This window comes from Terrapene carolina, unplaced genomic scaffold (assembly GCF_002925995.2).
Source record: "Terrapene carolina triunguis isolate 2854851 unplaced genomic scaffold, T_m_triunguis-2.0 Scaffold147, whole genome shotgun sequence".
Classification (NCBI taxonomy): domain Eukaryota; kingdom Metazoa; phylum Chordata; order Testudines; family Emydidae; genus Terrapene; species Terrapene triunguis.
In genome coordinates, this window is record NW_020664498.1 from 7290447 (window position 1) to 7307883 (window position 17437).

General features: G+C 47.3%; 1 protein-coding gene across 1 annotated transcript in view; it reads right to left on the reverse strand.

Annotated features, from left to right (window-relative positions):
- Window positions 1-17437, reverse strand: part of LOC112106615 (disintegrin and metalloproteinase domain-containing protein 8) — an 85875-nt gene that overhangs the window by 47331 nt on the left and 21107 nt on the right. The window contains exon 6 of the mRNA XM_026653718.2: window positions 3305-3491. Coding sequence (XP_026509503.1) covers window positions 3305-3491 — 187 coding nt within the window. The remainder of the gene's footprint in view (window positions 1-3304; window positions 3492-17437) is intronic.

Here is a 17437-nt window from a genome sequence, read left to right on the forward strand (position 1 = left end):
GGGGGGGGGGGGGCGGCCGGAGGCTTTTTTGCCTAGGGCGGCAAAAAAGCCAGAGCCGGCCCTGACGGCAGGGATCTGAAGTAGGATAACGTAGTAATTCTGGGGACTTTGACAAGGGCAACTCCTGTGTATGGGGGAAGCACGGCAGAGAACATGGCAGTATCTGCAGGGAAACAGGACTAATGGACATGGCAGGATGGCATCTCTGGCAGAGCAGAGGCAGGGCTGACAGCTCAGTAATGCAGGAAAGGAAATCTGTAGGGTGAACATAAGAATGGCCATAATGGGTCAAGACCAATGTTCCATCTAACCCAGTATCCTGTCTTCCAACAGTGGCCAGTGCCAGATGCTTCCAAGAGAATAAATAAAACAGGGCAATCATCAAGTGATCCATTCCCTGTCATCCAGTCCCAGCAACTGGCAGTCAGAGGCTTAGGGTACCCAGAGCATGGGGTTGCATCCCTGACCATTTTGGCTAATAGCCATTGATGGGCCTATCATCTATGAATTTACCTAATTCTTTTTTGAACCTAGTTACAATTTTGGCCTTCAAAACATCACCTGGCAATGAGTTCCACAAGTTGACTGTTGTGTGAAGTTCGTTTTAAGCCTGTTGCCTATTAACAATTTCATTGGGTGCCCCCGGTTTTTGTGTTATGTGAAGGGGTAAATAAAACTTCCTTATTTACTTTCTCCAAACCAGTCATGATTTTATAGACCTCTATCATATCCCCCCTTAGTCATCTCTTTTCCAAGTTGAACAACCCCAGTCTTTTTAATCTCTCCTCACGTGGACACTGTTCCATACCCCCAATCATTTTTGTTGTCCTTCTCTGTACCTTTTCCATTTCTAATATTTTTTTTTTTTTTTGAGGTGGAGCGAGCAGAACTGTATGCAGTATTCAAGGTGTGGGCGTACCATGGATTAATATAGTGGCATTATGATAGTTACTGTTTTATTATCTACCCCTTTCCTAATGGTTCCTAATATTGTTAGCTTTTTTGACTGTCACTCCACATTGTGTTGATGTTTTCAGCTGGTAATTGCTAATTTAAACCCCATCATTTTGGATGTATAGTTAGGATTATGTTTTCCAATATGATTACTTTGTGTTCATCACCAATGAATTTTATCTGCCATTTTGTTGCTCTGTCATCCAGTTTTGTGAGATCCCTTTGGAACTCTTTGCAGTCTGCTTTGGATTTTACTATCTTGAGTATTTTGTATCACCTGCAAACTGTTTACCCTTTTTTCCAGCTCATTTATGAATATGTTGAATAGCACTGGTACCAGTACAGATCCCCGGGGGACTCTGCTATTTACCCCTCTCCATTCTGTAAAGTGACCATTAATTCCTACCCTTTATTATCTGTCTTTTAACCAGTTACTGGTCCATGAGAGGACCTTCCCTCTTATCCCATGATTGCTTAATTTACTTAAGAGCTTTCTGAAAGTCCAACTACATTATATCCACTGGATCCCCCTTGTGCACATGCTTGTTGACCCCCTCAAAGAATTCTAGTAGATTAGTGAGGCATGATTTCCCTTTACAAAAGCCAAGTTGACTCTTCCTCAACAAATCGTGTTCATCTATGTGTTTGATAATTCTTCTTTTTTACTATAGTTTCAACCAACTTGCCAGGTACTGAAGTTAGGCTTACTGACCTGTAATTATCAGGATCACTTCTGAAGTCTTTTTTTAAAAATTGGCATTACATTAGCTATCATCCTGTCATCTGGTACAGAAGTTGATTTAAGTGATAGGTTACATACCACAGTTAGTAGTTCTACAATTTCATATTTGAGTTCCTTCAGAACTCGTGGGTGGATTCCATCTGGTCCTGGTGACTTATTACTGTTTAATTTATCAATTTATTCCAATACCTCCTCTATTCATATCTCAGTCTGGGACAGTTTCTAAGATTTGTCACCTAAGAAGACTGGCTCAGGTGCGGGAATGTTCCTCACATCCTCCACTGTGAAGACTTATGCAAAGAATTCATTTAGCGTCTCTGCAATGACCTTGTCTTTTTTGAGTGCTCCTTTAGTACCTTGATCATCCAGGGGCCCCCACTGATTGTTTGGCAGGCTTCCTGCTTCTAATAGACTTAATTTTTTTGCTATTAGTTTTTGAGTCTTTTGCTAGTTGCTCTTCAAATTCTTTTTTGGCCTGCCTAATTATACTTTTACACTTGACTTGCCATATTTTATGCTCCCTTTCTATTTCCCTCAGTAGGATTTGACTTTCAATTTTTAAAGGATGCTATTTGCCTCCAACCATCTCTTTTACTCTGTTGCTTAACCATGCTGGCATTTTTTTGGTCCTCTTCCTATTTTTTTTTTTTATTTCGGGTACACATTCATTTGTGCCTTTATTTTGGTGTTTTTGAAAAGTTTCCATTCAACTTGCAGGCATTTCAGTCTTGTGACTGTTCCTTTTAATTTCCATTTAACTAGTTTCTTCATTTTTGTGTAGTTCCCCGCTCTGAAGTTTAAATGCAACTGTGGTGGGTTTCTTTGGTACTCTTCCCCCTCCACCCCTCCCCTCCCCAAGGATGTTAAATATAATTACATTATGGTTACTATTACCGAGTTCAGCTATAGCCACCCCTTGGAACAGATTGTGTGCTCCATTTAGGACTAAATCAAGAATTGCCTCTCCCCTTGTGGGTTCCAGAACTAGCTGCTTTAAGCAGCTGTCATTAATGGATTGGGCTAAGCCTTGGAGGATCTCAAAGGTAAAGACATGCAGTCTGTGTTTGATGTGGTAGGAAAGGGGAGGTGGCAATGAAATGAGGATGGCCTTAGCAGCCAGGCTGCATTTGTCCAGGTCACAGAGGACGGGAATGGAGGGAAAGACAGACTATGTGAGTTACCCAAGTCACAGAGGGAGTCTGTGGTGCAGCAGGGAACTGAACTTGGGTCTCCTGAACCCAATTCTGGGGCCCTGACATCCCAGTGACAGCAATTGCTCATAGCCAGACATGCTACTTAGTGGGCAGTGAAGTACCTGAAGTGTGAGAAATGCCTGAGCCTTTTTGAAAGCTCCTCAGCCTGTGTCTATGTCCTTTCAATATCCCCTGGAAATGAGGAGGAGAAGCTTGTACTGTGCAATCAGCCAGCTCCTTGCAGGCCCCCAGCAAGTGTGTGCAGAACCTTTGCAATCAGGCACTTTGCTAGGAACCAGATCAAAGGCCCAGCAAAGTCAATGGAAAGACTTGCACTGACTTCAGTGGGCTTTGGATCAGGCCCAACATTCCTACAAATTAAACTACAACACAGAGGAACAGGGTGATTTCCTACCCAGTGATGGGGCTTCATTGCGGCAGCAACTTTCGGTTCATGGTCGTATTCCAAAGTGACATTGGCGTCTCCGCAGGTCCCACGCTTCATTCTCAGGTGATCCGTTCGGTACACCGCGTGCTCCCCCTTATCATCACCTCCCAACGGCTCAATTAAATAGACTGTCTGATCGGCCCAGAAAAATCCACTGCAAAGAGATGGGGGCAACATGAATCGGGGTCCAGTATCCGATCAGAGAAAGGGTTTCACACACATTTGCAGAGGAAACACAAGGTGGGAGAGGTAATATCTTTTATTGGACTAACTTCTGTTTGTGAGAGAGACAAGCTTTCGAGCTTACACAGAGCTCTTCTTCAGGTCTGGGAAACTAACTCAAAGGGTCACTGCTAAATACAAGGTTTAAAGAGATTGTTTAGCATAAGCAGTGACATAGACTGACCCACTGTGCTTGAGCGGCTGGGTGCTGTCTGGCTGCAGTGTTGGGTGGGAGCATCACATTACAAGCAGAACGCAGTCATTTTTTCACCTGGCTAGAGCCCCTCTTTCAGCCAGGGAACAGCACACTCCTCACATGTACCTGGGGGCAGAGGTGAAAGTAAGCCGGTACGGTCTGGTACGGCGTACCGGCAAGAGCTGATACGCCGTGCCGGACTGGACTGGCTTCTCTGGCGGCGCTTTAAAGGGCCCGGGGCTCCCCGCAGTGCCAGGAGCACTGGGCCCTTTAAATCCCTGCCCAAGCCCGGCTGCCGGAGCCCCTGGCCCTTTAATTGGCCCCTGAGCCCCGGGACTCCCAGCCGCCCCTGCAGCTGGTAGCTCTGGGGTGATTTAAAGGCCCTGGGGCTCCCAGCCACAGCCGGACCCCAGGGCCTTTAAATCTTGAAAGGCCCCCCTCTTCCAGTTGAGGCCACACCCCACTCAGGACGCCGGTGTACTGGTAAGTCCTTTAAGTTACTTTCACCCCTGCCTGGAGGTTAATAGTTCATGCGTATATGTGTAATCAGGACTTCAGCAGGCCACGTACAGGCCATGGCAGCCTGGCCCTTGGCAAGATCATGGACAGGCTATGTCAGCCTGGTCCTTGAAAGGTCATGTATATCAATTTGGGATCTTTTCAAAAGGAAAATCTAAACAGAATTCCCTGCTCTGAATTCAGGGCCAGCCTGGGCTCTGAATGACTTTTTCCCCATGTCAAATACCATTTAGGGAAGAAGAAGCAAACTTGGCCTTGCCAAATTGAGCCAGGATCTGTCCCTGTAATGCGGAGAAGAGGTGAGGCAGGGCAGGGTGGTCCCTAATAAATACCCAGATTCTGTCTCTGTAGCCTGGAGAAGAGGCAGCGCAGGGCAGTCCCTAATAAATACCCAGGTCCTGTCACTGTAGCACAGGTGACCAGTAGGGAAGGACAGGATAGTTCCTACTTTGAACCTCAGTGCCAATGGTTCTTTGTCCCTTAAATTCCTTTACAGAGTTACCAAGTATAGAGGCCAATAATAAAACCATAGGGCCTGACCCCACAATCCTACCTTCCTGCTGCTCCCAGACACACTCCCTGCCACCAATGAGAGGGTGACTGCACAATGGGGCTGTCTCCGAAGAGGCTCTGGGGGCATACTTTGGAGGTGAAGTGAGTGACTTGGGATTACTTTTCCCTTGGGAAAATAGGAAGATGAGCTTCTCTCCAGAGCCTGTCAGCCCTGTGCTGCCAAGCTACATCCCAGAGAGCAGGGAGCTTGTGGCAATCATGTGTGGCACTTGATTGTTTTGCAGACTGAAAGTGAAAGGAGGTCTGTTTTCACTGCACGTTGGAGGATTTTTTTAATTTAAACAGGATTTTTTGATTTTGTTATTTTAAATTGTAATACATTTTTCTTTCTAAAACTAAACTTGTTTAAAATGAAATTTAAATGTAATACAAAATATGTTAAGGCTAAACTTAGTAGAATCTCTAAAACATTTAAATAAAAAATAAATATACTGAATCCCTGAGCCTCTATCAAAACTGAGTTAAAGGCTGCTTTTCTGTAAAAAGAAAGAATCAGGGGAAAAACATCTACCTTTCGAGGTCAATCATTATAAATAAGGCACAATAGGTCATGTATTAAGGGATGCATCGTGGATAGTTCTCTGAAAACATTCACTCACTATGTAGCGGCGGTCAAAAAAGCGAACAGAATGTTATGAACCATTAGGAAAAGGATAGATAATAAGACAGAAAATATCAGAATGCCTCTATATAAATCCATGGTACGCCCATACTTTGAATATTGCGTGCTGTTCTGGTCACCCCATCTCAAAAACAAACATATTAGAAATGGACAGGCTACAGAGAAGGTGCTCACTGCATTCACGCAAGTAACCAGAGGGGCGGGTTCAGAAGCTCCTCAGCCAGGGCTCGAGGCACTTGTGGCCCCTCAGTGCTAAGGTTCCCCCCTACTACCGCCAGGCTACAGAGTGTGAGAGTGTCTCTTCCACTCTCTCCTGGTCTCCAAACAAATGCAATGACATAGATTGACCCACTGCGCTTGAGCGGCTGGGTGCTGTCTGGCTGCAGTGTAGGGTGGGAGCTTCACATTACAGGGAGAACACAGTCATTTTTTCACATGGCTGGAGCCCCTCTCACAGCCAGGGAATAGCACACTTCTCACAAGTCCCTGGAGGTTACCAGTTCATGCATATATGTGTAATCAGGATTTCAGCAGGCCACGTACATGCCATGGTAGCCTGGCCCTTGGCAAGGCCATGGACAGGCCATGGCAGTCTGGCCCTTTCTGGCTCTGGGATCAGAGTGTGGTAAAGCAGCTAGAGACACTACAGTACTCAAGCGTAGCCACCTGCAGGGACTGAACGTGGGAAAAGCCTGAGCTGCGGCCACTTGAACTAAAGGAAAATGCATATTAGCATGGAGGCAGTAGCAGCCTCACAACCCTGTGGCTGTCTAGTGTAAATGGTGAAATCTCTGTAACTGCAGGTCACTAAACCATGATATGAGAGTAACTCAGTAACTCAGCCAGAGGTTAGGGGCCTGTTACAGGAGTGGGTGGGTGAGGTTTTGTGGCCTGCGATGTGCAGAAGGTCAGACTAGGTGATCACGATGGTCCTTTCTGACCTTAAAGTCTATGAGTCTATTTCCGGCTCTGCCTGTGGAAAATTCACCCAGCCTCTCAGTTACATTCTCTGTAAAATAGGTAAAGGATACCTGCTACCTCTAAGGTAGGCACATGAGTTGTGAAGAACACAGAAATAACAGAGCAGTGTGTGTGCAGCAAGGAGGGTCTCTCTTCTTCTCCCCTGCCTCAAGGGGGACACTTTACCATTTATACACAACACGAGAGAGGGACTGAAACCAAAGGATGGAATCCAAACCTCTGTGAATGTGGTGGTGTGGGAGGCTCCGGTCTGACTCACAGCAGCATCTATGGCTCTGATTCCACAGAGAATCCTCAAATAGCAGAACCTGTTTCCTGGATCCAGTCAGATGGGGCCCACCTCGTGGCAGACCTACGAGAATGGCTGATCTTATGGGGTTTCCCAATTTGAGCCGTGATCTCATGAGAACAGCTCATTGAACTGCAGCCCCATCCAATCCAAACCTAAACCTGAGCCAGGTTTATCTCAACCCCACCCCTGCACCTTTTGTGATGGGGCAAGGCCAGATGGCTACAGTAAAGTAGTGAGGAACAGGTATGTTAGCCCCAGGCTAAACAAATCCCTGGTACCATGGTAACCAAATGGCAGTTGCTCCAAGTTGATCAAGACACCTGGGGCCAATTAAGATCCTTCTAGAAGGCAGTGGAGATAGCTAGATTGATTGGAACACCTGAAGCCAATCAAGGACTGGCTGGAACTAGTTAAAAGCCTCCCAGTTAGTCAGTGCTGTGTGGGTGCCAGGAGCTATAGGAGGGAGACTGTACTGTTGGAGGAATGAAGTAGTATGAATCCATATCAGGTGCAAGGAAGGAGACCCTGAGGTAATTGTGAAGAAGATATTGAGTGGGGGCTGCTGTGGGGAAGTAGCCCAGGGAATTGTACATGTCCTATTTCCAAAAAAGTCAGCTTCCATAGCTGCTAATTTTAGGGTCCCTGGGCTGGAGCCCGGAGTAGAGGGTGGGCCCGGGCTCCCCCCTCCCCTCCCTGATTAATCACTGATACTGGGAGACAACAGAGACTGTGTGAGGGAGGGTTGTTTCTCCTCACCTCCCTTGCTGGCTTATGATGAAAATGGCTCAGTAGACTGTGACCCTTGCCTCTAGAGAGAGAAGGCTATGTGGAGGGTCACAGTGAGCTTCTGAGGTTAGCAAAATCCGTCAGGAAACGCAGGACCCACGGAGTCAAGGACAGAACTTCGTCACACTTTGTCTGACATTATTCCAGATCCAGAGCCAAAGCTCATCTCCTTGGGCCATCTCGGGTTCAACTACATATATATGCAAGAAGGCATGACTAAGAGCCATCTACGGCCCCCATGGGAAGAGAGGACAATAGAAAGGTGGGGAAAGGGCAATGCCCTGGCATTGCCCATCACTCTTCACCACAGGGAAAATGCCCGTTCCGGGGTGCTGGTCACAGGAAATCCAAGCATGTTCTTGTCAGAGATCAAAGTCACTAATAGGGGAGTTATGCGGCAACTGGAGAGATTTGACAGGTTTCAGAGTAGCAGCCATGTTAGTCTGTATCCGCAAAAAGAACAGGAGTACTTATGGCACCTTAGAATAACAAATTTATTTGAGCATAAACTTTCGTGGGCTACAGCCCACTTCATCGGATGCATAGAATGGAACACACAGAAGATATTTATACATAGAGAGAACATGAAAGGGTGGAAGTAGCCATACCAACTGTAAGAGGCCAATCAATTGAGATGAGCTGTTATCAGCAGGAGGAAAAAAAAAAACCTTTGAAGTCATAATGGAGATGACCTATAGAAGGTGTGAGGATATCGATTTCCCCATGTTAAGTATCCTCACACCTTCTATAGATCATCTCGATTATCACTTCAAAGGTGTTTTTGTTTTTTTTTCCTCCTGCTGATGATAGCTCATTTCAATTGATTGGCCTCTTACAGTTGGTATGGCTACTTCCACCTTTTCATGTTCTCTCTATGTATAAATATCTTGTGTTCTATTCTATGCATCCGAAGAAGTGGGCTGTAGCCTACGAAAGCTTATGCTCAAATAAATTTGTTAGTCTCTAAGGTGCCACAAGTACTCCTGTTCTTTTTGGAGAGATTTGAGTACAGTAAATCACAGATCCGGACAGCATCATCCAAGGACTCTGGAGGGAGAAAAGTGTATCGCAAAGACAGATCCATCCCCTGGAGATGGAGCACGACACGCATGACTGTGTCAGCCCCAGAGCAGTAAGCCTCATCTCAGCACCAGGCCAGCTGAGGAGAAGGTCTGATTAAGGACAAAGCAGGATAACTGGAACTTTATCGGGTCTAATGAGGGAAAACAGATCTTCTCTGCCCTATGAGAATTGCCTGCAGATAAGCTATTCACTGGTCAGCTGCAATCTCAAAAGATGTTACATAAGATGCTTCACATGATACTGTTACCATAATATCTAACTAACTGTGCTACCTCAGGTGGGGAAGGGGCTAAAAGCAGGAAGCCTCCAGGGCTGTTATGTGATAATGAAGGGCACAGTGAAAACGGTCCCTCCTTTGCCCTTGATGAAAGGGCAGCACATATAGAGCTAACGAGTGAAACAGTTACTGCACACCACGAAGTGTGAGAGTCCCATGGCCTCAGGGGCCAGAGAGGCCATTGGTGCATTGAGTGGAGTCTAAAAGAGCTGGGTAATTCCTTGACCACTCACGTGATTTGTTCTCAGAGAAGCTAAGACAATGATGAGGGGAATCATGCTTTCGGGTGGAAGCTAAATCACTGCACATGGCAGGAAGAAATTCCTTCTGGGCTGTGCTCCATGACCACCATGGCACAGTTAGAAAGGGGAATGATGAACCTGAACCTCTGCAGCATCCATATTGACCTGAAATGGTGGCAGAAAACTGGACTAGATCACCAGCACAACTGGTTCAATCCAGTATGGAAGGGAGGTGCAGACTAGATGCACCCAGGGGTCCAATCAGATAGGACTGTGAGGTGGGCCACCTGGTGGTATGTACCTGTAGAGTGATAAAATGGAGCAAGTCCTACATTCGTCACTAAGATTAAAATTAAATAAACATGAAACTACACAAACTATTAGCAAAATGTAGCCTGGGGTAAGGCTGCTGATCCAATGTTAGAAACAATTAATTATCACAGAAACTGATCTAAGGGGACAAAATCATTACAGTTCTGTTACTTTCTGGAGATTCTTAATTTCTTGTGTGGGGAAGATCTTCCTGGGTTCATTCTGCTAAGGACGATATGAGTGGGGTGGTGAGCTGGCTTAGTCATAACATTACCACTTTAATTCTGGTCTCCAAAGCACCCAGATGGCAGCAGCACATGCACCAGGGAAGGAAGCCGCTATCACTAACAATGATTTAACTCCTGAATGACTAATTCAGCGAGCAACAATCACTCCCTGTTTTAGTTTATTCACAATTTCCTCTAAGAATATATTGGATTTCCCCTCCCTCCGCAAAGGACTTATTTTACTTGTTCTCTCTGAGCTGACACTGAAAAAGCGGGAGAGACATTTCAAAGCCACTTGGTGTGTGTTTGCTCTTTGTACCTTTTAATATCAGATGCCAAAGACAGCCTTTATGGCTTATCAGCCCAGGCATAAACTCTAGATTTTGCACTGCAAGGATCAGGGTCTCATTAGAGTTGTTCTGAGAAAGATGGACAGACATAATTGATGCTGTTAACAGACAATCTGGGCTTTTCACATCGAAGAGCCATTTAGCAAAGACTACAAAGCAGATTTGACAGCTACGAGTTAAAGGGAACTGTCCTTCCCAGCAACAGCAGAGAAACAAATCTGCAGCTCTATCATTCAAGGATATTGAATGAATTTAAGATTCGATATACAGCATAACTGGCAGTATCACCAATTCTTAAGTACTGATATTAGCTATATTGTGAGAAAAATATCTCCACTGAAGTCAATGGGTCAGACTCAGAGGTAGTGTGTAAGGATATGTAAGCTAGCCCTGCCTAGAATCTAACTCTCTTAAACACACTTATCCACACATAAGGGAGCCTAAATTTCTGTAATTTACACACCAAGGAGCAGCAGGAAGGTGTACGGAGAGTTTTCGTTCCATAAGGGGGTGATTGCTGTTGCTTTTCTTGCTATGCTCCTCCCTTCTGGGAAAGTCACAGCCACGCTGAGAACTGATGTGTAAGGAGGGCAGAAGCGGGGGTGAGTCGAGGCAGGGAGACTAAAGGTATGTTTGTACAGTCCACGGACACATGCCTCCCAGCCCAAGTCGACACACTTAGGCTAGTGAGGCTCATGCTAGTGCATTAAAAATAGCTGCGTAGACAGCGCTTTGAAGTTACGGCTCAGGTTGGAGCTCAGGTACTGAAACCTGCCTGCCTTCCCTAGGCTTCAGAGCCTCAAAGCACTGTCTGCACCGTTATTTTTAGAGTGCTAATGTGAGCCCCGCTACTCCTAGTATGTTGACTGGGGCTGGGAGGCTCACTTCTGTGGTTGTGTAGACACATGCTATGGGGCTCTTGCCAGGTGTGCATGCGAGCTGAGGTGCTGGGGGAAGGCCTAAATTACACTGGTTTATACTTTGGCCCATTATCTTTTCTTGTATAATTGTCCTTTCCCACCATAAAGGGAAATAATCTCAAACTCCCAAGGAAATGACTGGTGGGAGCAGAAGCTGAAAGCTGGGACATGAGCAGAAGCAGATTATCTGTGGGAGCAAACCATCTGGGCAGAGTTTGAAATGTCAGAAAGCCAGAACACAGAGAATGTACAGTCTAGGGGGAAACCAGGAGCTTTCACTGTGATAACAGGAGAAGTACATGTGTGCCAGGAGAGATCAAGAATGTCTAATTTCAGCACTGAGTTTTGTGGGTTGTCAGTAGATGTGCACAGAGATCTTCCAGCCCTGGGATTGTTAGCTGTCTGTTACCATACACGTCTGTGGTCTCCTGGGCTTAGTGAGGGATAAGTGAAAGCAATGTCTCAGTAGGAATCATCAGTGTAGAAGTGAAGGGATGGTAACATGTAGCATATCTGGGGTAGTTTGTGTGGAGCAGGTTCAGTGTTTGAGTGCAGGTCGGGTGTAGGTAGCTCCTGTTCCCTACGCTTGACCTAAACCCAAATTTTGCGTTAGCAAATAGATGTTAGACTGGGTTCTACAGGGCTCGTGTGCTCTGTCCCCAGAGTGTTCCGGAGCAGGTGAGTGCTAGTATGTGTGCTCGCATCATGCTGAGGTATGGCACAAAGAGGGCAGAGTTAAGGTTGCATTGTGGGGTTGGCGTGGACTTTAACTCTGTAGTTTCTGGTTTTCAGAGGTTTGAGTGTAGTTGAACGTGACATTCTGGAAGGGCACAAGATATCACTGGGCAACTTTAATGCTGCCTTAATGAAGGCTTTGGCTTGCTTTAAAAAAATAAAAAATAAAAAAAAATCTCAGCACACCCATATTCCAGAGCCCAATGCACTCCCTCCAAACTCTACTGGAATCTCTATTCCTTCTCTTAAATAAACTCATTTGTTTTACTACAAGTGCTCACAAGGGCTGTGTGTGATACAGGAGCGGTGGTTTAAGGTAAAATTGGGGTACACTGCTCCTTTCGGAGCAAAGGATCTGGGATTTCTGAGAGTAGCCAGTGTCGGGGATTGGATATCACAGGGGAATGTTTCAAGGGAACTCGGGGACTGGGGTACACCTGTTGTGAACCTGCTGGGCAAAGACAGGAGGGCTGGTGCAGCCCAGAGGAGAGTACTTGAGCAGCTGACAGGCTGGTGGTGTTAGGAAGCTGACACCCAGCCCCCCCAGGACAGACTCTCTCTCTCTCTCTAAAGACAGGGAATAACAAGGTGATTCAGCCCTTGGTAACCCGGAAAACCATCAAACCGTGCATCAAGCAAGTCCGTGTGATGAGGTGACCAGCAGCTGAAGCCAGGGCTGGAGACGCGACTGTGCGCCCCTGCCCTACAGCTGGGGCTGGATGGCTGGAAGCAGCCCCCGCCCTGCGGTTTGAGGGGGACGGAGGGGCACTGGAGCTGGCTGTGAGCCCCTGTCCTGGAGCTGCAGTGGGGACTGTGATGCAGACAGGCCGTGTGCCCCAGCCCCGCAGCAGGGGTCGCATTGGGGGGCCGTGTGCCTCCCTCGCTGTGTCCAGGGCCATGTGCCCCCCCTCCACTCCCGCTGCAGTCGGGGCTTGGCAGGGGCTGCAGCTGTGGCCGCACATCCCTGTCCCACAGCTGCGGCCAGCTCCAGAGAGGGGGCTGTGCGACCCCCTCGCTGTGCCCCAACCCCTTCGGCTTCTGCTGGGGGCTGCAGCGGGGACTATGCTGCAGCCGGGGCTGTCCATCACAGCCCCATGGCTTCCGTTGGGAACTGCAGCTGGGACCGCATGCCCCTGCCGGCGGCTGCAGCGGAGGCCATGTGTCCTCCGCGGCATCCCAGGGCTGCCGCCGGAGGTTGGTGCGGGTCTGCAGCCAGGGCCATGCAGCCAGGGCCATGCACCCCGTCCCACAGCTGCGGCCAACTCCGGAGTGGGGGTTGTGCACCCCCCGCTGCAGCCACTGGAACCTGGGCTGTGGGTCCTCTCCTCCCCCAGACTCCATTCCTCCCCCCTATTTAGCCCTGACCCAGGTTATTTTTTAGTAAAGTCACAGACAGGACACAGGCTCCATGAATTTTTGTTTATTGGCCGTGACCTGTCTGTGACTTTTACTAAAAATAACTGTGACAAAATCTTAGCCTTATTTATAACTTACAAAGCAAAGAACATTAGCTAGAGCTGTGGGCCCTGGAGAAGTTCCATCTCAGAAAGGAATGGGAAAGGTAATCTGCCTGCACTGTCCTGACATCCTTGGGTGCGGGGATGAGAAGGAGATGACAGGCAGAGAAGAACCATCGATCTTGTGCGAGGCCTGATCCTGTACAATTGCTCTGAGCACGCTTACAGGGTCAGGCCCCAGTGGTGAGACAGACAGGTAAATGTCTAGTTTGAGAATCCTGCTTTGTGGCCTCTGGGGCTTCAACTTGAGCTAGGGCTCTGAGCAGCTCATTCACTGTGGGGTGATGTCAGTATTTAGGGGGCTTTGCACATGCTCATTGTAAGAAACATAGGTTCCTCCTATGCTCTTGGAAAGTATGCAGTGTAGTAGTAGTTGTGTTGGTCCCAGGATATTACAGAACTTGGTCCAGTAAAAGATATTACCTCACCCACCTTGGAAAGTAGACAGCTATGAAGGGTTATGATAAAAGAATATAAAATAATGAATGGTCTAGAGAAGGTAGATTGGGAACATCTGTTCTCCTTGCCTCATAACACAACAAGGGACATTAAATGAAATTGAAAGGTGGCAAGTTCAAAACTGATAAAAGGAAACGCTTCTACTCAACATGTAATTAGATGGGGGAACTCATTGACAAAGTATATTGCTGAGGGCAAGAATTTAGCAAAATTCAGAGACGTTGATATGAATAACAAGAATATCCAGAGTTGTTAATTTTTTTGTAAGACAATAAATCTCCTGCTTCAGGGCTTAAACCAATCTCTAGCTATTAGGAACTGGATAACACTTCTGCTGGAAGGGAAGAGCTGCGAGTTCAGACCACCCGGGATTGCCTAAAGAAGCCTCCCATGATCATCTGCAGGCAGAACCAGCAAGAGTTGGTCCTCCATCACCTGGAAGGGCTGGGAGCAGGAGGAGGCCAATCAGGGCACAGCAGGCCAGATAAAAAAGGCTGGTTGCTTCTGCTAGAGGCCAGTTCTGGGTGAAGATGGAATGAGAACCAAGGGGGAGGGGTGGGGGCTTGACGGAGAGCTGACCTGGCTGAGGGGGCTAGACCATGGAAGAGGCAGACCATTGTGAAACCAGGGCAGGAGGGGGCACTCTGGTGGTGAGAGCACCATAACATAGGGATTATATTCTGGATCCATTGGGGAGAACTACCAAGCTTTGTCGAGGAACTAAAACTAGGGGTAGGGTGTGGGGCAATTACTGTACACATCTGGGCAGTGCACACCTCCAGAGAAGTACCACCCCTGGGCAGAACTGCACAGACTGGTTTGGAATGGGTTCCAGAGGCCCACGAGACAAAGAATGGGCTTTTGGTATAATGGGCCAGCCTGAACTGTGTGAGCTTAATTTTGATGCAAAAACTGACATGAGACTGTAACCAAGAAAGCAAACCCTGTTGGAAGGAATGGAACCTACCAGGGTCTTCCTGTGGAAGACAAGAGACCCCTCTGGTAAGCTGGCACACGTGTGGACAGTGCATTGTTTTAGGATATATGTTTTTTCTGTAATGGTTTTGTCCTAAATAAACTAACTGTGCTCTGAGAAAGCTGGCTGGTCACTGGTAACCCTGTCATAGACCCTGGGAGAGAGCAGAACAGCTTGCGCGGGACTAAAGACAGACCTGCTGGGATAAGCATCGCGAACTGCAAACCTAAATCCTCAGTCTGGAAGAAGAAGGGTGAGGGTCCTCCCACCCACAGAGAGGTGACAGCAGGAGGCCTGAGACCTGAGCAGGCCACAGAGGGGGTAGAGGTGCAGTTAATCCCAGAACTGGAACATTAGCCACTGTCAGAGAGAGAAGCCTGGACTAGATGAACAGCAGGGTCTCACCCAGTCCAGCAATTTCTAGGTTACTAGGGGTCATAGAAACGTTGCATTTTTTACACTCTTGTGAAAGGTGAGAACTTCCTTGTTTCTTTGGCTACTTTACTTTTTTTTATTTTAGAGTGAATAAATGTGAAAGATATTCAGATAAAAAGACAATTAAGAGGGTTTGTTTCTTGGCAAATTTAAGGACCTAGCCTATGTAAGTGCTAGATAAACAGGGTTTATCAGAAAAGCTTAAATCTGAGAAACCAACTACTAGCACCTGAAGAAATCAGGACACCAAGCCCCAGAAAAACCGGATTCAGCTTCAATGAACCCATTGCTAGGAAAAGAGAGGAAAACAGTAATCTCTCTATTATTTATCAGCCAATTAAATAGTAAGAATGAGCATTTTTTTGCATAATTAATTATGCTTCTGCCTGCCATCAACCAGGCCGGCAGTCCCCCTACACAAGTGTCTCTGGCAGAGGTAGCAGGTCACCTGCAAAGCTTTCCCTGCCAGCTTGCTGAAGTGCTGCCAGACAGCAGAATGGGCCCTGTCCTGCTGCATCCGCTGCCACTCTCCCTCCCCCTTCTTCTCTCTCACAGACATCACCCCTTCCATCTCCTCCTCTCCTTGAGCCTCCTTCATTCCCCTCTCCAGGTAAGACAGCTGACACTCCATTTTGGATTCCTGTCCAATCTGGAAATCGAAACATTTCCCTTTTCAAAGATTGAAAGTGAGGGGATGGGAGGAGACAATAATCAAAAAACAATGTTTAAATAAATCAAAACCAAAACCATTAATTTTATTTCCCATGAGGAATGTGAGAATTTTGTATGTATGCCTCAGTTTCCCTCTGTGTTTTGCATTGCTATGCTCTGAGGGTAAAGACAAGGGAGGAGGTGTTTGACTCACTAGCAGCCTGGTTGGAGACCAGAGTCAAACAAACTGGACAAAGTTTACACACACGTGAATGGAGGATCCAGAAGAGACAATGGAAACCCCAGTGGCTGGGACATTCACACCTAGTGACTTACAGCCCAGAGGAAGGAGGTTCCCCCCACCTCTCTGCTGGGAAGCAGAGCAAAGGCCCAGAGCTGGAGAACAAAGGGGAAAGGAGTCAGGTGGCTGTGCTGAGAGCTGAGATACAGGGGCTGTCACCTGGAACTGACAGATAGCGAGACAAGATGGAGGCTACAGCAGCTTTGTTGGGTGGAGCCCTGGGGTTGGCCAGTCTGAACTCTGTCTTAACCTTTGTTTCTTGATGCTAAGACTTGCTGATGCTGAACTCCAGCTGAATACTAATCCCTACTCTGTTTTCAAAAGGCTGCTTGGTGCCACTGCAAATACCTACTGAGCTGCACTGATCCCTGAAGAGGGTCAAAGTCTTTCACCTGGAGTGAATCTGGGGTCTGGTCTATACTACGCGCCTGAATCGGCAGGTAGAAATCGACCTCTCGGGGATCGATTTATCGCGTCCCATCGGGATGCGACAATCGATCCCCGAATCGGCGCTCTAACTCCACCAGGGGAGGTGGTAGTAAGCGCCGCCGACAAAAAGCCGCAGAAGTCGATTTTGCCGCCGTCCTCACAACGGGGTAAGTCGGCTGTGATACGTCGAATGCAGCTACGCTATTCACGTAGCTGAATTTGCGTATCTTAAATCGACTCCCCCCTGTAGTGTAGATGTAGCCGCAGGCCCCTACGCTAGAAAATTAGGTTGGTTTAACTACATTGGTCAGGGGTGTGAAAAATCCACATCTCTGAGCAGCACTGTTAAGCCGACCTAAATCCCCTTGTAGACAGTGTAGTGTAGACCTAGCTACTGCCTCTCGGGGAGGTGAGTTTCCTATGCTAATGGGAGAATCCTGTAGAGATGAGCTGCTGTAGCACGTAGATCTACCCTCAGCTGGACTCGCTGAGCGGAGCTCGAGGTGTTAAGCAGGAGGGCAGGAGCCCAGAGGCTCAGTCTCAGAGGCAGTGAGGCTGTGCAGCCTAACCTGAAGGAAGAGTGAGATTACTCGGGGGTCTGGCACACCGAAGGGTTCCTCCAAGGGACTGTTTAAAAAATGGGGTGTAGCACTGATCCTGTGGATCCATGACAACCCCACCTGCAGGCTCAGGTAGCAGAAGAATATCAGCTTCTGATATGTCATGCTGCCTGGACATATGTGATTCAATCAGTCTCATGGCCACCTAAGACATCTTGTCTTCAGGGCCAAATATTACATGAATCTCTGTCATTGTGCAGAAGGGCAATCACACCAAGTCCAGCAGGATTCTCTGCCTTTGTTTACATTTACATTGATAAAGTGACTTCAAATTAAAGGGTCTGAGCTGTAAAGTTCAGATCTGGAACCAGACCCCCCCATAAATCCTGAGTATCCACATCTGGGGTTTGGTTTAGGCCCATCCCTAATACAAAC